This window comes from Erythrolamprus reginae, chromosome 2 (genome assembly GCF_031021105.1).
Source record: "Erythrolamprus reginae isolate rEryReg1 chromosome 2, rEryReg1.hap1, whole genome shotgun sequence".
Classification (NCBI taxonomy): domain Eukaryota; kingdom Metazoa; phylum Chordata; class Lepidosauria; order Squamata; family Dipsadidae; genus Erythrolamprus; species Erythrolamprus reginae.
The window spans coordinates 275,721,742-275,745,888 of NC_091951.1; the positions used below are offsets into that span (position 1 = coordinate 275,721,742).

Below are 24,147 nucleotides of genomic sequence, written 5' to 3' on the forward strand. Positions count from 1 at the left end.
TGAACTACATTCTTATTTCAAATAATCTTAACTTAGTACAATGATGGGGACAATGTAAAATAAAATTAGTTGCTGAAGATCATGTAGGACAAGCAGTAAGGAGTGATGTCTGTGGCAAAAGTGTTGATCTAGGATAGGGGAGACCCAAGTTCAAGGCCAACCTCACTGCCATAGAAACTCCCTAGAGGGAATTGGAGTACTCAGGGGATTTTAAGATGTGTGAACCTCAGTCCCAGAATTTCCCAGCCAGCATGGTTGGTAGGGGAATTCCGGAAGTTGAAGTCCACACATTTTAAAGTCACCAAACATGGGAAATACTGTTCGAACAACATAGTGTACCTCACCTGGTTGCTGTTGTGGACCTCACAGGAAAGTTAATTCCTTTATAAACTGCTTTGAGGATGCAGAGGAAATGGGAGAAATAATCATAAATACAAACAAATAAAAAATAATTACATGGAGGTTGCATTTTTATCAATTTGGTTTTTTTATATATTAGGGGACTCCCTTCAGTGAGAGTAGTTTTGTATCTATAGTAAGATATTTTTTTTAAATGTAACACATCTCTTTCCTTCATTCTCCATCAAAAATTGGCAATAAAATGTACTTCTTCCACTGCATGGTAAGATCCTAAATTTTTGCATCATGATTTGCAGAAATATGTGTGTCTGTAAAGAAGATGCAGAAATACTTTTCAGGGAACCAGAATACTCACACCTGTGTACCTCATTTATGCACACCATCTGAGCTTTGGGTTTTTTTGTGGATAAACTTGCAAAATTATTCACAGAATTCAATTCTTTTCAAAGAACTTTTCCCTCTAGCTTTCTCATATGTTAACATTTTATTTTTGTTTACCTCTGGTACTGAACTGAAATAGATTTAACTATAATATTTGATCCCCTGGTTTCTCAATCCAGTTCTGCAAATACAATGATAGTGCCAAATACTAGCGAGCCACCGCTATTTTTGATAAAGATTTTCACAGCTGCATTAGATAAGTAGGCACCTTCTTCTAACCAAACTAGAAGATCGTGAGAATGGCAACAACAGCAAACAGGAATATTTGTTATCTGCGGCGGGTTGTACTTACCCGCATACCTATGTGCTGCACGCACATCCTCACTATTCAGGTGCGGCCGTGCCCGCATGTGTGCGCATCCATCCCTCACGTGATTTTGCTTCCGTGCATGCACAGAAGGTAAAAATGTGGCAAAATCTCATGAAGGGATGCTCTCGCATGTGTGATTTTGGCAATTTTGGCAAAACTGCTGAAATCTCATGCGTGCAAATGTCCCCTCATGAAATTTTGCTTCTGTGCATGCGCAGGAAGCAAAAAAAGGCCCCCAAATTAAGAAAAAATATGACACTATCTGACGGACCAGCGAAGATGGCACCAGAATCTGGCAGCCGCTAGCAGAACAGAGTCTCCTTGTGCACCAGCAGGAAACTACCACTGATTTGGATTTATTTATTTTATTCATTCTCCTTAGACTCAGGGCAATAGCAAATTTTAACAGAGCCAGCATATTGCCCTCACAATCCAGGCCCTCATTTTACCCACCTCAGAAGGATGGAAGGCTGAGTCAACCTTGAGCCGGTGATGAGATTTGAACCACTGACCCTCAGATCTACAGTCAGCTTTAGTGGCCTGCAGTCCTGCACTCTACCTGCTGCGCTACCCCGGATCTTGTATCATTGGCTTCAGAGTTGGCATATTCAGATGATACTGATCCAGCTATAAATCATGTATTGCTCTTTTCTCTTCTGAACAACAAACAGAAATGTATACAATCCAGTGGTCATAGATACATTCCGAACCACACCAGCATGAAACCACCACTGCTGGTAGTTGAAAAAATAATGACCAAACAGGCAAACCAGAAATTTATTTTTAATTTTTTTTAAATTAAAAATACCAAATTCCATTTCCAAATTTGGAAATGAATCTTCCGAACTTCTGGTTTGTCCATTGGGGCCTTTGGAGCTGAAGCATCCGGAGTATGAAATGGCCTTTTCCAAGGCTGAAAATCAGCTGGTCAAGCTGCACATGTGACTGGAGCTGAAACATGGAAAAGTCTTGCGTGCCCTCCCATATGGCTCCACATATCACCTGTGGCATGAGTGCCATAGGGTTTCCATCACAGTTCTAAGATGTATCCAAGCTTGGAACAAATCAAAGCCTGCTTGCTCTGACCAGAGTAGAAATAAATCAATATTTTCATTTCTTCCTGAATATTTTTCTTAGAATTATGGTTCAGTATAAAGAAAGTAAGCAAAAATATTGTATGCCAAAAAAATAAGCAAGATGGAAAAATTGAGGGGGGGTTTCCCCTTGCCAGACACAAATGTGCTAGTGGTCCCTGGAATTCAGTGAATATTTGCAAATGCCCAATGCAGAGCATTTCATTTGTTACTATGTTTGAAGCCAACTTTGTGCAGGAAATTCTTCCAGCAATGTTTCATTTATTTCATTCATTTATTTATCTCCAATACGTTTGCCAATCTACATTTTTATTTATGCTGAATCAGACAATCTTTGCAATGGTTAAATCCAAAATTTTAATACCACTTCCATGGGCATGGCTTGGCGGGCATGGGGTGGCTTGGTGGGTGTGGTAGGGGAAGGATACTGCAAAATCTCCAATCTCTCCACACTCTGGGGCCAGCCAGAAGTGGTATTTGCCAGTTCTCCAAACTGATCAAACTTTCTGTTACCGGTTCTCCCAAACCTGTCAGAACCAGCTGGATTTCACCCCTGAATTTTTGCCTAAAGTATATTGGGCTTTTTTCTTATTATCTCAAAATTGCATTTATATAAACTTCCATTTTTCAGAACATTTTATTTCCCATCAGCTTTTGTATATTTATTTATTGTGTATTTGTTCATTTATATCCCACCTTTATTTAAATAACCCAAGGCAGAAAACATATCTAACACACACCTTCCTCCTTTTTTGCCCAACATCAACAAAGCTGTGAGATAAGTTGAGCGGAGAGAGAGTGATGGGCCCAAAGTCAGCCAGCTAGTTTTCTTGTCTAGGGCAGGACTTGAACTCACGATCCTTGCTTTCTAGTCTAGTGCGTTAACCAAAAACCTAACTGGCTTTCTATGTGTGCTTAATATTTTTCTAGAAGATAAATGTCATTATTGTATCAACATAAACAATATATTCCATTTTCCTCACTCTCAAATTTTTGTAGTCTCTGAAAAAGACTTTCTATTCTGGCTGCCTGATAAATTAATATAATATTCTTTAATTTCCTCTATCATCTAATTAGTTATTTCACCCTTGCTACATCACTTACTGACTTTGTTTTCTCTTTCAGGTCCTGTGAATGACTTGTTGACATAAGCAGTTATAATAAAATCTTCCAAACTATACACCAATTCATTTAAAATTCATATTTATGTTTCAGAAAACTTTTCATACTAATTTGTATATGTAAAGTTTTAAAAAGTTACATGAACCATTCTAATGGTTTAAGAAATGTTTTAAATTTTTACCAAAAGGTTTCTATACAAGATTTCCCTGCTTTTACATTACAAATAGTCCTCAACTTATACAACAGTTCACTTAGTGACTGTTCAGTTACAACAGCACTGAAAAAAGTGACTTATGACCATTTTTCACACACATTGTAGTATCCCCATTGTCATGTGATCAAAATTCAGATACTTGGCAACTGGTTCATATTTATGACTTATGCAGTGTCCCGGGGTCATGTGATCAGCTATTACAAACATCTGACAAGCAAAGTCAGTGGGGAAGACAGATTCACTTAACAACCGTGCTACCAACTTAACAATTGCAATGATTGACTTAACAACTGTGGCAAGGAAGGTCATCCAATGGGACAAAACTCACTGAACGAATGTCTCACTTAGTAACATAAATTTTGGGCTCAGTTGTGGTCGTACGTCGAGAACTATCTGTATTTGGTAATATATGAATGGCAGGGTAATCTTCGCCCGCAGGGGAAAAAAATACTTTGCTTATACCTACATTAGAAAACTGACCTACATCCAAAATTTGTTATTTATCATTTGAAATAATGTTTTTGATTGTCCCTCTGATATTGGACAAACCTTTCTGAAGAGTTGCAACATAATCCAAATTTGTGAGCTGCATTCTAAGTGCAGCGCTTTTCAGCTGTACACCATAAATAACATCTCCTCCCACCAAGAAAGAAAAATATCTTGTTTCTGAATATATATAGGGAAAAATGATATTGGAAAACCTGAGGAATTTCAGAATTATCGCCGCTATTACATTATTATGATTGTTCACATGGGCAGCTTATGTATAGACTGGATTTGGCTTTCCCCTGTGCTACCTATTGAATCCTTGAGTCAAGGACCTGAGATAGGTAGATACTGTTGTTTGGTGATGTTGAAAGTATCACCCCAGGATGTAAGCAATTCCAAGTAAAGCTGCCTTGGCAATTGACCGATGGTGATTTTGTCAATGCTGATGGACTTCAAGTGGTTCTTCAGCTATTTTGGAATGGCATCAAAGCTACTATTACTACTATTACTATTGCCATTATGTTTCCTTTCTTTTGCCACAGTCATTTTACGTCTATTTGCAGGTCTTTATATTTTTGTAATTTCTCCAGTTTTTTTCTCTTTCCTTCTGGTGTCTCCCAGTATTGCTCTCTCCACTATTCAAACTTTTTTTGGTCTTTGTTACCCACAAGAAAATCTAGAGCAGTGATGTCAAACCTTTTTTTGTTCATGTGCCAAAAGGGGTGTCTGTGGATGGGCTAGCATTCCGCTTCCTTCCCCCGTTACATGCCGGCACACACCCCTGAAACGGCCCCCCTACGCACGCACACAGACCTTACGGAAGCCTGCTAGGTGAAAAAATGCCAACACTTCCTGTTTGCTGTTGTGCTGTTTTTCGTATTCTGGAGCTTCAAGATGCTTCCCTGAACCCTCTGAAGTGCAAAAAACAGCACAACGGCAAACCAGAAGTATGTTTTTCCAAACTTCCGGTTTGTCCATTGCCTCCAAGGCTTCAGGTAAACTTCCCTGAAGCATCCGGTGGGTGAAATGGCCTTTCCCAAGGCCGAAAATCAGCCTGGCCAACGCATGCATGCATGCTGGCACTTAAACAGGGCAAAGGCTCACATACCCTTCAATATAGCTCTGCATGCCACCTGTGGCACATGTGCCATAGGTTTGCCATCACGGGTCTAGGGTGTAACACTCTTGTATGGCAGATGCTGTAAGTTTTTGCTTGAAACACATTCTATATGTTCTTCCGGGCTCTCTGGTAGGAGCTGCCCGAAAATTCAAGGGTACAAATTGCAGACACACACACGTTTGAAAATTCAAAACAATGTTCTTTATCACAAAATTCAAAATAAACTAAGCACTCTTTTTGTATTGCAAAGAGCACTCATCCCAAAACAGCCGGGTAGTCTGTACAATTTCCCTTAAGCAGTCATTATGTACTTAGCTATCAGCTATGAAGAAACTTCACACCCCTTCTTCTTCCAACGAAGTGAGACACACACACACACACACACACACACACATACACACACACGTTGCTCTACTTTGGTTTCAAAGCCATGAAAAAATCAACAAACAAAGTTCAGAAAACAGCAACACGCGATTCCTGAAGAACTGCGATCAGATACTCTTTCACAACGGCCAAACCCACACGCTGCTATTTATAGCAGCAGCCCTAATTACTGGAGCCCCACCCAACCACGGGTGGCCTCATTTTCTCTTGTAATAATCCTTTAGTTGTTGTCTCCTATGCATCACTCTACGCATGCGTGGATGTGTCATTAATTCTTGTTCAGAATCCCAAGATGATACAGATGATTGATCTCCTCCTGGGCTGTCTGCCAAACTCCCATCTTCCCTGTCACTCATGCTGCCTTGGTCAGAGGAGGCTTCATCAGCAGATTCCATCGGGAGCAAAACAAGCCTGCGGCATGTGGATGTCTCCCCCACATCCACCTGCACATTCCTTGGGGCAGGAGCTGGGCCAAAGCTAACCACAACACTATACCACCGGCGTTGTCATGTGGCATTTCCCCTTTGTTCAATCAGGCATGGGCAGCATGTGACGCATCTGGTCCGCAGGCAACAAGTTTGACACCCCTGTCCTATGCTTATCCTGAATTAAACTAACTTCTTTTGAAAGCAGCCAGGAAATATTAGTAATAACACATTAATTTGCATTTTTCAGCAAATAACCATACTTGTCTGTTTTGTTGGTGGTTTGTGGCTTTAAGCAGAAATTTAGTAATCAATAAACTCTTTATTTCATAGGAGAATATATTGATTTTCTTGGTCACTGCCAGTTCTGTGACATTTCCTGCTCTAAATGCATAGGACCAACTTTGAAGGACTGCATTGGTTGTGCGTATGCAAAGTAAGCCATTTTTATTAAATAATCTCTATCCATGTAGAGTTACAATACCATCCATGTTTTACTGCATTTAATTCAAACTATTTTGCGAATTTACAGTATGTAAGACAAGTAGAATCTGAGTTTATAATCCCTAATTGACTGGAATGAACCATTTTATATTGCCCCTACTATTGCATACAAAATATACTTCTTTTCCTGAAAGGTGAAAAATATCTTGTTCCTTACTGTATATAGGAAAAAGTGATATTGAAAAACCTGAGGAATTTCAGAATCTATTATTTACACTGGTGTTGATTTTTAAAAAGAGTTTGGGAATACACAATAATAAATCATTCCATCACTTGCATGCCAACTTTTTCCCCTGAATTCCTTGCATTGTCAATGGAAATTTGGAAGATATACTGTAACAAAATTACAAAATCTCCTGCAACTCGGATTCCATTGTCAGACAGAGCCCAAGGTCAGAATCAGAACTGAGTTACAATAAAGATCTAAGAAAAATAGTAATAAGTTATATTGAAATCCAGTAAAACCTATAAATACAAGAAAGACTTGTATTTATAGGTTTTACTAGACAACTCAACAATGTGGAATTGATCATTGTTTGCCGAATGAGTTAAAAACAATACAACGGAAATAAAGTATTCACGAGGATAAATAAATGTTTAGTAAATGGCTCATCATAGAACAAGGAGTAAACAAGGATGTGTGATGTCCTCTAGGTTATTTATGGATAAATAGATAAGAGATATCAGTGATGATGTTGGAGAATGTGGTAAACCTGAATGTTTTACACAAGCATAAATGATTTCCCAGTTCACAACCATCAATGTAACATTTTACATGAAAATATAAGGGCCATGGTGTGAACATAAAAACATTAAAAAATAAATAAACAGTAGCTCAACATAAATTAAAAACAGCTTGACATAATATGTTGCAGCATCTGATCTAACCACTTATTCTCCCTAAGTCTGGAAAGAGACAATAATCCTCACCTCTTTGGGAAACAATATCAAGGAGTTTTATTAGCCAGATCAACGTAAAGTTCAAAGTTTAGCTTCTCGGGTGTCGTAAATAGTTTTCAAACTGAAAATAGATCAAAGTACAAAGAATATGTGGAATATAACTGAATATGGAAGCCGATCTCCAGATTGGTTTAAGTTCATTCTTTAAAAGTAAGTTATTCTTCAGCTACTTAATTCTAATGTTATGTTCCCCACTTTTCTTTTGCAGTAGAGTTTTGGATGACGGGCGCTGCGTTGTTCAATGCCCTAGAGGGACATTTGAATTTAACAAGCAGTGTCATTCTTGCCATGAGTCCTGTACAGAATGCAGTGGAAGTGAACCTAATGAATGTACTAGTTGTGCTAAAGGTAAGGCATTCTCTTTTTACCTTCCATTTATTTTCTGTTAATTGAACTGCAATGTCTAGAGAATAAAAGGACGGTAGGATTTTGCTGTAACGGTGGGAATTCAGTTTTATTTATATTGTGTGGTTATAATCTAATGTTCTTCTACCAATTAACATGAGTAAGAAGAATTCTTCTCACCTCATGTTATCCTCTCTCCAGTTTGAATACCCAAATAAACCTCCAGAGTATATTTAAAAGGGGAGAGTATGCAAAAGAATTTAAGGGGGGGATTTCAATATATAAGTAGACTCATAGAACATTGGCTTCTAAGTGGTTTGGGTGATATTTACTTGATCTCTTCTTTCCATATCCTAAAAAAGCCCAATACAGTAGTATCTCTACCTAAGAACGCCTCTACTTACAAACTTTTCTAGATAAGAACCGGGTGTTCGAGATTTTTTTGCCTCTTCTCAAGAACCATTTTCCACTTACAAAACAGAGCCTCCGAAACTGTAACCGGAAAAGGCAGTGAGAACCCTCCATGGGGCCTCTCTAGGAATCTCCTGGGAGGAAACAGGGCTGGAAAAGATGGGGAGAAGCCTCTATGGGGGCTCTCTAGGAATCTCCTGGGAGGATACAGTGCCTCCACCCTCCGTGTGGTTTCCCCAATCGCACACACTATTTGCTTTTACATTGATTCCTATGGGAAAAATTGTTTCTTCTTACAAACTTTTCTACATAAGAACCTGGTCATAGAACGTTTTAAATTCATAAGTACGGGTACCACTGTAGTACTGTAGTGCTAAATCACAGGTATTCATTACAGGCTATCAATAGAATGTATACATTGTTCCAAAGATAATAAGCAATCCCATCTTTTTAAAGACCAGTGTCAAAAACAAGCCATCATGTCCATCAGTTAGGAGATGGAGGAGGGGGCAAGTCTTTTATTTCCTCCAGTCCTTTAGAAAAAGCTGGGTGGAAGGGCAATGAATCCTAGGGCAGCCATTTAATTGTACTTTTTGGTATTAACAGTTGCTTTGTTCTTGGCCAAAGGCATTTCTTTTCAGGTCGACATAGAAAGTTCTGAATCAAAATTACATAAACTGTGATTTTATGTTCAAGGATTAGGAATGAGAACAGGAAAAAACCCAACCCTGCAGGCAATTTCTTTGATACCATTCCATATTATGTATGTAACAACTTTGTCTAATTTAAAGAGTTTCTGCCAAAAGTCATCATACGGAAGGAAGGAAGGAAGGAAGGAAGGAAGGAAGGAAGGAAGGAAGGAAGGAAGGAAGGAAGGAAGGATCATTCTGTGTTAATTGTTAGTAGTTAATTTTCTGAAATGGCGATGCAACTTATCAGGTTTCATCCTTCCTGGTGCAAAGTATCTGAAATGTAAGCAAAAAGGAAGAAAGCTGTGAATGATTGGGCTGAGTCCTCACACATCTGAAAATTACAGATAACAAAGAGGTGATTCATACTAAGTTAGGTGTGGTTTACTCTGTAGTGTTTACAGCCTTTTGAACTATTGTCTTACTATGTCTATTGTATCTTTACTATGTCATCACAGGTTGTTTCAGATTCCTTCCAGCACAATCCCGGGTATTTAAAACAATGATCCTGGTCGTTTTGTTAAACTTAATCTGACTTTCCCTCTTCCAGATAAGAAAGGCCACATTCATTTCCTCTACCTGGGAGAATGCAGGAAGAGTTGCCCTTTGGGGTTCTACCCTTCTGAGGCCAACAATACTTGTGCACCCTGCTTTGAGCACTGTCAAGAGTGCCTGAATCAAACCATCTGTGAGAGGTGCTTAGAGGGATACTCTCTCGTTAATAATAGCTGCCAAGAACACAAATGCAAAAAAGGTACGGCTACTTACAATGCAACATGACAAGTTTTATATCAAATATTTATTCTTTATACTGTTTCCATCTTCCCTTTAACACATTAACAGAATCCACAATGGTCTGAGGAATCAATGTCTCCACTAGATAGTTGACAGTCAAACTGACACTAAATTAATCAAGTAAAAATAGCAAAAAGGGGGGGGGGATCTTTTAGCCAAACTTCCTCAAAACTACAAATCCTACAAATAGGAACTAATCTAAATATCAAAGGATAAGCTCTGCAAACACAAACAGAGTTAATTAAATTAAGTTTCCCACAGGAGCTACATGTTCATAAGACTACACGCACACAAAAAACACACACTTCAAGTGTCTCCATAGAATCAGCACTAGACACCTCCACACTCTGGACCAGTGGTTCTCAACCTTTCTAATGCCACAACCCATTAATACAGCTCCTCATGTTGAGGTGACCCCCAACTATAAGTCTAGCACCAGTTCTCCCAACAGAGCTTTAAGCTGATTGGCTGAAAGGTCAGAGGGACACCCCACTGTAAACGCCTGATTGGTCAGATTATAAAAATATGTTCCAAGGTGACAGAATAGAAGCTTTAGTTCATAACACCATGGGGAATTTGTCTTTTCCCAAGGTCTTAGACAACGAGTCTGCAGAGAGGGGCGGCATACAAATCCAATAAATAATAAATAATAATAACTCCTGTGAAATGGTTGTTCAAACCCCAAAGGGAACCTGATCCCAGTTTGAGAACCACTGCTCTGAACAAACCCCCTCTATAAAAAATTGCCACCGTACCCAGTGAAGGGCTACCAAAATTTTTACTATCACACTGTGGGCGTGGCTTATGCAGGACATCCTGCATTTTCTTTCAATATCTTTCAGTGTAAATTGGGTGCTCTGGGGTGGAGCTCCATTTTCACTACCCCACTGCGTTCCTCCACCCCTGACTGTACCCCATTTCTCCATGGCTGCCCCTAAAAGCAAACTGTTTGCTTTTAGGAATAAATATTTCTTCTTTCCTCCCAGATGTTTGGGTCTCATTTTTATTTATTCTTCTGCAACAGCAGCTTGATTTGGAACCCCAAACTATTCTTCTTATGGCAATCTTCCCCTCCTCAGTGCAGTGAACTCAGAACATTTCAGAGCATCAAAACATACTTATGCCTCACCTATGAGAGCAACTCTTATTTTACAAGACAGTTTCCTGAAGCACTAAGGGGCTTCAGAGCACGTGGGAGGCATATATAGCATTTCAGAAACAGGAGTTTCCTAAAATCAAACTCCTGTGTGGAAATCTAGGAGTTGTTGCCATGTGCTCTGAAGCAGTTTATAAACCTTTGAATCCAAAGTACGACATTTCCCTTATGTGTGTTTATGTGCATGTATGCGTGTGTGCCTTTTCTGAGTAATATGAAACTCTGATTTTATTGTCCAATATCCAGGGGAAATCAAAGATCTCAACTCAGAAGATTGCCTCCCTTGCCCTGAAGGATGCCTCATCTGCAACTTGGGTACGTTGTATTTTTAAAATTTAATGATAATAATAATGATAACAAAGTTGGAAGGGACCTTGCAGGTCTTCTAGCCCACCCCCTGCTTGTGCAAGAGACCCTACACTACTTCAGACAAATGGTTATCCAAAATCTTCTTTAAAACTTCCAGTGTTGGAGCATACATAGTTTCTGGAGGCAAGGCATTCCTTAGTTCTAAGTTGCTTCTCGCTTTGATTAGTTTCCACCCATTACTTCTTGTCCTACTCCCAGGTGCTTTGGAGAATAGATTGACTCCATCTTCTTTGTGGCAACCCCTGAGATATATGTCTCCCCTAGTCCTCCTTTTCATTAAACTAGACACACCCAGTTCCTGCAACTGTTCTTCATATGTTTTAGCCTCCAGTCCTCCAATCATCTTTATTGCTCTTCTCTGCACTCTTTCTGGAGTCTCAACATCCTTTTTACATTGTGATGACCAAAACTGAATGCAGTATTCCAACTGTGGCCTTACCAAGGCATTATATAGTGGTATTAACACTTCATGTGATCTTGGTTTGGTTCACTTCTTTTTCTTTCTATTTACAGTGGTATTATCTCAGAAATCTTTGGAAGTAATCTGAGAGGTTGCTTTAGTGCAGGGATGGGGAACCATGGCCCTTTGACAATATGTGAACTTCAATTCCCAGAATTCCTGAGACTGCATGGCTGAGGGATTCTGGGATGTGAATCTCACAGATCATCAAAGGACCATGGGTAGGACAGAGAGGGGGAAGGAGGGAGGGGGATGGGAGGGAGGGAGAAAGAAGGCATTACTCTTGGGATTCTCATGCTAAACATTACAGAAAGACAAGTTATTAAATCCATGAAGAGTAATTCTATTTTGTTCCTGATATTTTTAAAATCTTGGCTCTGCCTATTTTCTGAGTATAATGGCCATATCTCTGTGAAGACCAGTGGGGCCTTTCAGAGAAAAAATTCTAACTAAATGCTCTGAGTCTGTTCCATTACAGCCTTCCAGAACAGCTGTTTTAAATTAATCAAAAGCCTTCAAACTATTTGATTGCGGATAATTTACATCATGAATTTTGTCTTCCTTAGTTCAGTTTGTATGTTTTTCTATCTCTGAAAACATTAAAGAAGATGTATTACATTGCCACTAACAATTTAAAATTCTACTGCAGGACGATCTGAATGTTTGAAGTTTTACTGTCTTAAAATATATTAGTTGTATATTTGTTTCCAGGACAAAAAAAGAATACTTCCCATGCTTCATATGTTTTGTATTAATTCTAATAGTTGTCATCTAAATAATGTTCAAAGGAAAGAAGAGATTAAATGTTTAAACATGGATGGTTGGTAACTCAGTATGATTACGGGAGGTTCTCAACTTATAACCAGTTGCTTAGTGACCATTTGAAGTTCTGAAGGGCAACCTGGGGAGAACTTATGATGCAGATTTGAAATTGGCAATGGGCTGCATTAACAACCATTTGCAGTGTTCCCCAATCATGTGACTATATTGTGCAAAGGTCATATCAAATCCCAGCATTTATTTCTGGTTTTTGACAAAACTGCACCTATAAGGAATTATTAGTTTGCCTAACAACCATTGCATTCACTTTATGGCTACTGCAAAAAAGATAAACACAGGTTGGTCATGCTATTGGCAAATTTTACTACCATTATGAGTTACAATGGTGATAAGCAGGTTTCGCTGTGGTCATAACTCAAGGACTACATGTATTTGAATGTCTTTCTTAGTTACATCTAAGTTAATCTGTATACAGTACACTCACCCTTTAAAAGACATGGTGAAGTATAATTAATTGTTTCGTTTAATTACTTTTGTTCTCAAAAATCTTGGCAAAAATATATTGGTGGGAGCTAGGACTTTAGGATTAACTCAGATCAAGTTGACCCAGAAAAATCACAATGTTTAATGGTCAGAGGTACACAGAAAAAAATTCCAGATGGGAGATTTACAAAAATATCTCCAATTACAATTGTTGGTTCCTGAAAGATAAAATGTTGGTAGCAAGGAAGGGAATCCAGGATGCAGTTTAGCTGACTCAAAATAGAAGTTCTCAGGCTGAGGCAGGACTAAAAGCTGATTTTAATAAAGGCAAACACCATATGGTAGATTATTGACCTGTTTCTAATAACCTTCTAAAAGATGAGTTAAATATTGAAAGCTGTATTTGGAGGCAAAAATAGAATTGAAGGGGAGAAAAATCGGAAGCCAAAATGCTGCTTTTACTCAGGAACATGACATTTTTGAGTGAAAGCCATAGCATGTTTATTCCTTCACTGATGGGATTGTTGCATGTGTGTGTGTGTGCCAAACAAAAATTCAAGGTTGTCTGCAGAGTGCAGTAAAATATTCAAAATGGCACCCATGATGGTTGCCTATTTTGTCCTCACAAAATAGGCAACCATCACGGGTGCCATTTTGAATATTTTACTTCACTCTGAAGACAACCTTGAATTCTGCACTCTGCAGACAACCTTGAAATCCAATTATACTACAGCAATTTTTGGCCTACAAGGTGAATCAGCCAGCCATAGAAAATCACTAACCAGATCTCACAGATAGTTTTTAATGAGAAAGCTTGTTAGATACTGAAAAGAAAATTTGATTTTAAAACTCTTAAAAGGAGGTCGTAATGATAAAAATAAGGACATGTCCTCTTTTGGCCAGGCATCTGATAACCCTCACCTTATTTGACCTTGAAAGTGGTAAACAAGATCCAATAACAATATTTAGTATTTGGATGGGAAACCATCAGATACAAAAACTTTTCACTAGATTGAGAAGTAAAAAACTTTTTTTATCATCCCTATGAGATGGGCAGCTGTATAAATAGCTTTCAGTCAATCAATCTTCAAGAGTAAACTCTGATTTGAAGACACCTTTATATTTTTATGGTGCTTTTTAGTTTTTTAAAAAAATATATCACTGTTTAGAAATGTAGGAATAACATTTCAAAGCAATATGTCTAGCAGTGACATTTGAAAACAATGATAAATCTTCTTAATTCCTTACAAGAAAATGACATGATATAAATCTAATTATTATTATGCATCATCATTTTCCATACTTAACTTTGAAATGAAAAGGAAATATCTGATATTCCAGAAGTATTCTTACACTATTTTTTGTAAAATCTTAAACCAGAACTATCATTATTGATTTGTTTGGATTCAAGAAATCCAAATTTATTTAATATCACTCCCATGCACTCTAGTTCCCATGAGATAGCACATAAATCTTGCAATGTGTGATAGTATCATTTTGATTTTAATGATGAAATGATGATGATGATAATGACAATGATAACAGAAGTGCTCATTTTGTGTTTGAATTCAAAGCCTACATGGTCCTAATTTGATTTGAGAAATCATTTGATTCTCTTTCTTGTTGTTTATTTATTCCAGATAATCCAGAAACCTGTACTTCGTGTATCCATAATTATTATATGTAAGTTTATCACTCTTGTTTCTTTTTTTTATTGGTGACTCATTTTCTTTTCTAAATGAAAGCGGTGCTTTCTGTTACATGGTGATAGGCCAACTTTCCCCAACTGAATATCCTTCAGACATGTTGTTAATGGATTTTGGAGATGTCGGAGCTAAACTCTGGCACATTACGAAGGGGCCACTTGGGGAAGGCTATTCACGTGCCTATAAATGGTTTTGGAATATTTAATCAGAGAAAAGAGATTCAAAGACATGAATACCAGTGACCAATAAGGTCCTACAGAGTTGGCCTTCTCCGGGTCCCGTCGACTAAACAATGTTGTCTGGTGGGACCCAGGGGAAGAGCCTTCTCTGTGGCGGCCCCAGCCCTCTGGAATCAACTCCTCTGGGAGATTAGAACCACCCCCACCCTCCTTGCCTTTCGTAAGCTACTTAAAACCCACCTATGTCGCCAGGCATGGGGAAATTGAGTTACCCCTAGGCTATGGTAGATTTGTGTATGGTATGACTGAGTTGTATGGTTTTAATAATGGGTTTTTTAATGTGTTTTTTTAATATATTGGATTTGTGACATTGTATTCTGTTGTGAGCCACTCCGAGTCCTCAGAGAGAGGCAGCATACAAATCTAATAAATTATTATTATTATTATTATTATTATTATTATTATTATTATTATTATTATTATGTTGTAACTAATAGAGAAATGTTTCTGTTTCATGTGTTTCTTAATTTACTCATTCCTTTTATATAGCTGCCTGTCTCGTGTATGTGACTCTAGGTCAGGGTGTCAAACTCAATTTCACTGAGGGCCACATCAGGATTGTGTTTGACCTTGGCAAAGTTAAGGCTGGAGACATGGCCAGCTCAACATCACTCATGTCGGGGGCACCTGCAGTGACCAAATGCTTAGTCAGGACTTCCCTCAGGCCCTTCGTCTCTCTCATTATAATCTTTTTCCTTCCTTCCTTCCTTCCTTCCTTCCTTCCTTCCTTCCTTCCTTCTTTTATCCCTCCCTCTCTTCTTTCTCCCTCCCTTCTTCCTCCCTTCTCTTCTTTTCCATTTATTCTTCTTCCCCTCTTTCCTTACTTGCTCTCTTCCAATCTTTCCTCTTTCCCTCCTTCCTCTTCCTCTTTCCCTTTCTTTTTCTGTTCCTTCTTGTATGCTCAAATGGGAAAGGGGAAATATTTCTCCTTTTGTTTTGCTTTGCTTTTAGTTTGTTTTGCTAGCCTTCTGCCAGTGAAAACAGAGCCTACGGGGGGGCTGCATGCATCCCTCCCATCGGGCCCCGGGTTTTTAGCAGTGACATCTCCTGTAGCCATCTGCCAGCAAAAAGGTTCCCCCAGGCTTCGTGTTCAGTCACAACAGCCTCCTGCAGCCCTCTGCCAGTGAAAATGGAGCTCAAGAGACCTGTGGGACTTAAGTTTGACACCCCTGCTCTAGCTGATTCAGATTGGGTCACTTAAAGCTAACTCCCAAGTAAATTGGTTGTGGCACAAATCATGGTATGAATAAGGTTTATTTTGAATACAGGTAGCCTTCACATAGCGATCACTCATTTAGAAACTATTCAAAGAAACGACAATCCTGAAAAATGATGCTGCAACCATCCCAAGTATCCTTGGGGTCATGTCATGCATTTATGGGGGGTGTAGCACCCCATGGTCCCATGGCTGCACTTTGCAAACTTCCCAGCCAATTTCTCATGAGCAAAATGAATGGGGAAGTTAAGGGGGAGTTGGAAATCATGCTCATGTGATACTATCCTTAACGACAGCAGACGATTCGCTTCACAACTGCAGCCAGAACTGATGTCATAAATTGGCATGGTCAAATGACATTGCACTTAATAATCATGCCACTTAGCAAATTAGAGCTGCCCATCTCTATTGCATTCAGTAAGTGAGGACTACCTGTATACTAAATTGTGTTTTATAGACCAGGGATCTCCAACCATGGCAACTTTAAGAGTTGTGGACTTCAACTCCCAGAATTCTGGGAGATCCCTGTTATAGACTATCCTGTTGAAAGTAATAAAAGGAAAAGGAAGACAATATTACATTTCTGTGCTTCTTATTTATACTTGAAGATGACTTCAATTTTTTTTCTGTTTAGTGTTCTTTATATTTCTTTCTATTTAACATTATCAGCTTTTGTTCATGTTTGTCAATTTAAGAATGCCAGTAACAAATGACTATTTTCTCCCCCCCTTTCACTTTTGTTTTTGGGTAGGTACAATCAGCAGTGTTACAAAAGATGTCCTCAAAATACTGTCCCAGATGACAATTCCCATATATGCATTGAGTGTCAACCCAATTGTCAAAGCTGTGACAGATATCAATGTTATTGGTGCAAAGAAGATTTTTTCCTTCTAGGTAAGTGAAACAACCTTGTAAAAATGCCCAGGAACATAAAGGCCTTTCATTGAGAGTTAATATCCATGATTTGATACTGATGACAGAATAGGATCTGTCTATTCGGGCAGACAATGGATGACATCAAAAAAATGAGAAAATAAGTTCATATTTCTTGAATGTAGATTGTGAACACAATCTACATATAGAAAATCAAAGACATGATATATTTAATTATTTCATTTCCTACTACAAATTAGATGTTGTAAGGACCACATATGCTAAAACATGCCAAAGTCTAAAATCAAATAACCATTAGCTATCAAAACACACTAAAATGAAATGCTAGTTACCGACAAAGGAATGCTTAGTGATGCTTATGTAATCAAATATGATCCATTTATCTTGGATTCTCATTAAGGGAGCAAACCCAGACAATTAACAGTCTGAAAGATAATAATATTCTTGACAACATTCTTGACAAATGTATATTTTCTTTTATGTACACTGAGAGCATATGCACCAAAGACAATTCTTTGTGTGTCCAATCACACGTGACCAATAAAGAATTCTATTCTAATATGGATTTGGTAAATTCCTCAACATACTGGATGTTATCTCTGAGAAAGTCTTCATAACTTCAGCACAAAATTTGGCTCAGAATTCATAAAAGGTCCAGAGATCCAACACAAGAAGTAAAATGTTTACCTCATTTTTGGTACTTAGTAGGTCCATTAAGAGAGGAGAAGTTGAGGTGACATGTTGACCTCTATAAAATATGGTAATAAAACTTCAATATCACTATATAATGTTTTGGTAAGGCCACAATTGGAATACTGCATTCAGTTTTGGTCACCATGATGTAAAAAGTATGTTGAGACTCTAGAAAAGGCGCTAAAACATATGAAGAACAGTTGCAGGAACTGGGCATGGCTAGTTTAATGAAAAGGAGGACTAGAGGAGACATGATAGAGGTGTTCCAATTCTTCAGGAGTTGCCACAAAGAAGAGGGACCCAAAGCACAAATAACCAGATCTTTTAGATGTGGGTAGAGGAACATCCAATTTTCAAATCAGGAATATGGAACTTGGCCAGTAAATATTTTGCACATATAGAATATCCCTAGTATTTCCAAAACTAGCATCCATTGGAAGTGCAGGGAAGGTCAAATCACCTCTTGTGATCCAATTTGATTCTTACATAATTTCTATACATAACATGTTTTAAATATATACCCATTCCTCCTTTGAATTAAGACAACAACTTATCCATTTGTATGCAAACAAGAATGGAGTTGTACTTGGGAAGCTCCCTTTTATTGTTTCTTTCAGAATTGCATGCCTCAATATCTGTTCATTTCTACTTGATTGTGAACTGTTGTTCTCTTAGTGCAGATTCTTACCAAAGAAATCAAATTTTGTACTGAGCACTCAGATCAATATGTACTGAAACATGATAAACCAACCTCTGCAGGGTTATTGGTATTTTTAATTACTTTCATAGAAAGCATATCTGAAAAACTGATATTGCTTAAAATATATTTTCTTTTAAAGATATTTTACCAATGGAAGTAAAGTTTCAGATTACTTACAAAGAAAAGAATCTATATTCAATTCTAAGCTGTTTTAGAAGAACTCTCCAAAAAGACCTTGACGCTATTTCTGAGTGGTCTAACACATGGCAACTCCAAATCTCAACTAGCAAATGCTCTGTCCTACACATTGGGAAGAAGAATCTGAACTCCAAATACGAACTGAATAATCAAATTATCACAGATAATCCCCACTCGGTTAAAGACCTTGGTATACTAATAACAAAAGATTTAAGTGCCAAAGCCCACTGCAACAATATAGTCAAAAAGGCTTCAAGAGTTGTAAACCTAATCCTATATAGCTTCTGCTCTGGCAATCTCACACTACTTACCAGAGCTTACAAAACTTTTGCCAGACCCATCCTTGAATACAGCTCATCTGTTTGGAACCCATATCGCATCTCAGACATTAACACCCTTGAAAATGTCCAAAAATACTTCACCAGAAGAGCCCTTCACTCCTCCCCTCGAATTAGAATACCCTACGAGACTAGACTTTCAATCCTAGGCCTAGAAAGTTTAGAACTAAGAAGCCTTAAACAAGATCTAAGTATTGCCCGCAAGATCATATGCTGCAACGTCCTGCCTGTCGGCGACTACTTCAGCTTCAACCACAACAACACAAGAGCACACAACAGATTTAAACTTAATATTAACCGCTCCAAACTTGACTGTAAAAAATATGACTTCAGTAATCAAATTGTTGAAGCGTGGAACTCATTACCGGACTCCATAGTGTCATCCCCAAACCCCCAACACTTTACCCTTAGATTATCTACGGTTGATCTATCCAGATTCATAAGAGGTCAGTAAGGGGCGAGTACAAGTGCACTAGAGTGCCTTCCGTCCCCTGTCCTATTGCTCTCCTATATCTCCTATACCTTTTTTCTGTTCCTATATCACTTCTTCTATTCTTTCTTAGATATATTTTACTATGAGTATCTCCTCTATAACCTTCATCATGTATTTTACTATGTGTATATAGATATATACCCACTAAAACCCTCATTGTGTATTGGACAAAATAAATAAATAAATTAAATAAAATAAATAAAATAAATTAGATGGTCTCAAAAATGCCCATGAAGTGCCAGTATCAAAAAATGCAAGATGGAAGCTGGGCTAACATGACCAAGGATCCATGCATCCTTTTTGCATGCATCATGTCACATGTAAATAAGAGTCAGACCTTCAGTTGTGAACTTGTGGCTACCATTTGACTTTATCTGCTCCATAGGGATACTTCACCTTTGTCCATAGAAAGAGTACACTAGAATTGTGCAAACAGTAGGATTCTAATACCGTGGGATCAGGAATGAAATGTTCCCAGTTCGCTCGTGCCTTTCAGTCATTGGAGAGCTGGTCACAAAGGGACCGCAAGGCTCCACCCACCTGCCTGGATGCCGCCATTTGGGTTATTTTACCCTCTATGTTTTGTGTATGCGTAGAGGGTAAAAGAACCCAAATGGTAGCATCTGGGTGGGTGGGGGGAGCCTCATGCTCCGTTTGCGATGGGATCTCCGATGACCAATAGGCACAATCGAATCGGGAGCATTTTCCCCCTGCCTGGGACACTTCCATTTTTTAAAAAATTATTTATTTGTCCAATACACAATATATATTGAAGAGAATAGACATGTAGTAATATATATAAAGAAAAGGATAGAAGAAAAGATATAAAAATAGAGGAGAAGATATATGAAAGGAAGAAAAGATATATGAGATAAAGGAGAGACAATTGGACAGGGGACGAAAGGCACACTAGTGCACTTATGTATGCCCCTTACTGACCTCTTAGGAACCTGGAGAGGTCAATCGTGGAGAGTCTAAGGGAAAAATGTTGGGGGTTAGGGGTTGACACTGCTGAGTCCGGTAATGAGTTCCACGCTTTGACAACTCGATTGCTAAAGTCATATTTGGAGCGGTTTGGAGTTTGGAGCGGTTAATATTAAGTTTGAATCTTTTGCGTGTTCTTGTGTTGTTGCGGTTGAAGCTGAAGTAGTCATTGACAGGCAGGACATTGCAGCATATGATCTTGTGGGCAATACTTAGATCGTGTTTTAGGCGTCGTAGTTCTAAGCTTTCTAGACCCAGTATTGTTAGTCTATTTTCGTAGGGTATTCTGTTTTGAGTAGAGGAGTGAAGGGCTCTTCCATATTTTCAACCTGGGAATTCTAGGAGTTGAAGAGTACCACTCTTGAAGTAGCCAAGGCCAGGAAACATTGATTTTAATACAGCACAGAGTTACATTTGCAGTTCTAATAATTATCAGTCTGTACTTGAGGTCCATTTTTTTTTTGAGGAAGCTATGGGCACATTCTCTGAAGAGGGTAGGTAGCCAGTTCATTTCAGAATTATTTGCATTTGTTAATTGTGTTAGTGATTAGTGCAGCACTAATTCCCATCATCCATCGTCAATACTTGATAAGTAGAAACTGAGTTTTGTATTGTCAGATTGTCCAATTATGTGACTCTGTATTGATGCTTCAGATGGGGCGTGTGTGAGAGATTGTGGAGCTGGCTTTTACAAAGATGAAATTACAGAAGAGTGCGAACCATGCTACAGAACATGCAAAACATGCAGAGGGGTCAACTACAATGACTGTACAAGCTGCCAAAGAAATTTACAGCTGCTGCATGGGAAGTGTGTCAATCCTCAACACAAAGGAAAACATGGGAAATTTTGGAACGGTAAGTGGCTTTCATTTTGCTGCATTGCTTTCACTGTTAGTTAGCTAGGAACTCTTAGAACAGGAAGGAATCTACTCTCAAAGCAAATTGGGCTTGCAGAAGAAGAAACAATGTTATTGGCAGACTTGGAAATTGAGTTGTTACTGACATTTGACGTGAGTCTGATACGGGGTGGCTTGACTTGCCATAGTTTGTCTGGTGTAAAAGACCAGGTCCATATGTGAAGGTTCAGATATTATTTTCTTTACTAAAAGCCTATGCGGAGGAATCTTCTCAACTAATAGTCAGCAGCTTTTTTGAGTTAGATAAGGATCAAGGGCATTCAAGGGGGCTGGACTTAATTCTTTTGTGGCTATGTAGGGATTCTAGGCTAATTCCCCTTTTCACTTCACCCCCAGGGCTCTGCCATCCCTTCTTTTACACAGTTAAATTCTCAGGGATCTTGCGCCCAGTAAAAATGGTGAATGGGCTGGTGAGGAAACTTCCCTTAGAAGGGGCCATTTTGTCAAGGACTCCCCCAAACCAAGAGTAAATTATTGACAAATGCACAGTTTTAGACTAGTGTGAGAAGGATACTGTATTTTCACCCCAAATTTGCATCCATTATTTACTGTAATATGTTTACTAGCAAAGTACCCCATGTGAAGAAGACCTCAAAACAAGACCACGTGGTTATTGTTCGTCCTGTTTTACTGATAGAGAGGCTGAAGCTGCACACCTCAGACGGTTTGGGCTCCGCATTCCTGAAGGGCCGCTTCTTCCCTTATGTCCCGTCGCGATTCTTGCAGTCAGATGAGATCTTCTCAGTGTCCTCCAGGCATCAAATTGAGATGGAACAAGCACTTAAAGAGGCATTCTTGGAGAATGCCCAGGTGCTGCCGAAAGCTTTTCTCTTCAAGGCTCACCAAAATCCAAGCCTGAGCGTTATCCGGAAGCGATGTAAGACTAAAACAATTTTTTTAAAAAATATTGCTATCCAACATGGAAAGGGCAGGACTTCATTTTTCACTATGTAAAATAAGGCGGGCTTTTCCCAAGAACCCCAATAAGGAAGTTAATATGTGGGTGTGAGGAAAATAATCCAGGATTTATATTTAATTTAACAGTGATCCTGGTGCTAAACATATTCAGTATGAAATAATTGTCATCAGCCCAACAAGTAGCAGTTCCTATGGCCAAGAATCAATACCTCACGATCCTGACACAATGTATTATTCAAACTAATGAAACAGTACTTAAACTGTGTTTCACTTCTTTTATTTTGATCATTATTTAATTTATAAGCACGTGAGGCTTGCCGGTCTTAGTACAACAAACAGATTTAGTATACATGGTCCTTAACTTACAACCATTCATTTTGTGAGGGGATAAAGTTACAACGGCACTAAAAGAAAGTGTCTTGTATCTTCACACCTGCAACCATCAAAGCCCCATGATCAAAACTCAATTATTTGGCAACCGGCATGTATTTACAACCTTTGCGGTATCCACAGGTCATGTGGTCACCTTTTGCGACCTCCCCAGCCAGCCTTCAACAGGCGAAGCCAATGGGGAAAGCCAAAATCACTTAATCACCGTGTGATTCACTTAACAACTGCAAAGTTTCATTTAACAACCATGGCAAAAAGGCATAAAATTGAGTGTAACTTAACAGCCGCCTTGCTTGCCAATGGAAATTCTAGTCCCAATCATGGTCAAAAGTTGAGGACTACTTGTACTTTCTCCATTACTTTAGCATCCTGTATGTTTATACATGGGGACAGTGGGAAATGTCTGTATGAATATCTCAAAGCAAGCATGGATTGTTTTTTTTAAAATGCCATTGGGTGCTTACAATTAATGCAAAGCATTTTCTTGAACCCATCTCCAGCATTCTAACAAGCAAAAGTTTTATTCCTAAATAATTGGGCAGAGTAGGAGAGGAATCTCCCTATCCAAATTGAGTTACAGGTACTCTGATGAAGTAAATGAAATCCAGAAATTGGAACAGGAGAACCCTCAACCTGCCTGTCATCTTTCTTACACCGAACAGATGTGCTTTACATTAGATTTCTCTCTTGAGGGACAAACAGATGCTGGGGAAATGTTTCCTTTCTAAAGGTCATTTCTTTCCCTGTGCCTAAACATGGCACAAATATATCCTGGTAGCTTTTTTAAAAAAATTGCTCCATGCTTAGTTCTAATGATGTTAAGTAGGCTCTTTCCATCCAGGTAATCTAAAGGTGAGTTCACCTTTAGGGGTTCTCCCACTTCTCAGAGAAATTAGAATAGAATAGAATAGAGTAGAGTAGAGCAGAGCAGAGCAGAGCAGAATAGAATAGAATAGAATAGAATAGAATAGAATTCTTTATTGGCCAAGTGTGATTGAACACACAAGGAATTTGTCTTGGTGCAGATGCTCTCAATGTACATAAAAGAAAAATATACATTTGTTAAGAAGCATGTGGTACAGCACTTAATGATTATCATAGGGGTCAAATAAGCAATGAAGAAACAATCAATATTAATTTTAAAAAGTCAGGTTATTGACAATGGTGGGCCACACAGGTGAAGGAAAGATATAAGCAATGGGAATTATGACTTCCATGCTAATATAGTTTTTTTACAACCAAGGATGGGTGGACTATATCATCTCTCAGCAATGTGGAAGAGTGTCAGGTGTTCATAGGGCAGTGCTTCTTAAATAGTGGGGCGGGGCCCCCCTGGGTGGGCATGAAGCGATGCCAGGGGGGTGCGTGATCCCAGGGAATGTGCTTTTTTTGCCACAGGTAGTAGGGAATTTTTCACTGAACAATAACACACAGCACAGAGCAGGAGATACAAAGTGCAGCTAACAAACCCTTAAGAGACACCATGGAAAAATATTTAACAGGGATGCAAAGAAAGAAGGAGAGAGACGGAGATAATGAGACAAATATAA

General features: G+C 38.6%; 1 protein-coding gene across 3 annotated transcripts in view; it reads left to right on the forward strand.

Annotated features, from left to right (window-relative positions):
• The window catches only part of PCSK5 (proprotein convertase subtilisin/kexin type 5), a 226,586-nt gene that overhangs the window by 170,078 nt on the left and 32,361 nt on the right, over positions 1-24,147 (forward strand). For 2 of the 3 annotated variants that reach the window (XM_070742702.1, XM_070742704.1), the window contains exons 21-27: positions 6,293-6,395; positions 7,632-7,771; positions 9,419-9,622; positions 11,066-11,134; positions 14,552-14,594; positions 16,824-16,966; positions 21,027-21,227. In XM_070742702.1, coding sequence (XP_070598803.1) covers positions 6,293-6,395; positions 7,632-7,771; positions 9,419-9,622; positions 11,066-11,134; positions 14,552-14,594; positions 16,824-16,966; positions 21,027-21,227 — 903 coding nt within the window. Of the gene's footprint in view, positions 1-6,292; positions 6,396-7,631; positions 7,772-9,418; positions 9,623-11,065; positions 11,135-14,551; positions 14,595-16,823; positions 16,967-21,026; positions 21,228-21,926; positions 22,167-24,147 lie in introns of all 3 variants that reach the window. The other variant, XM_070742701.1, reaches the window with a different exon arrangement.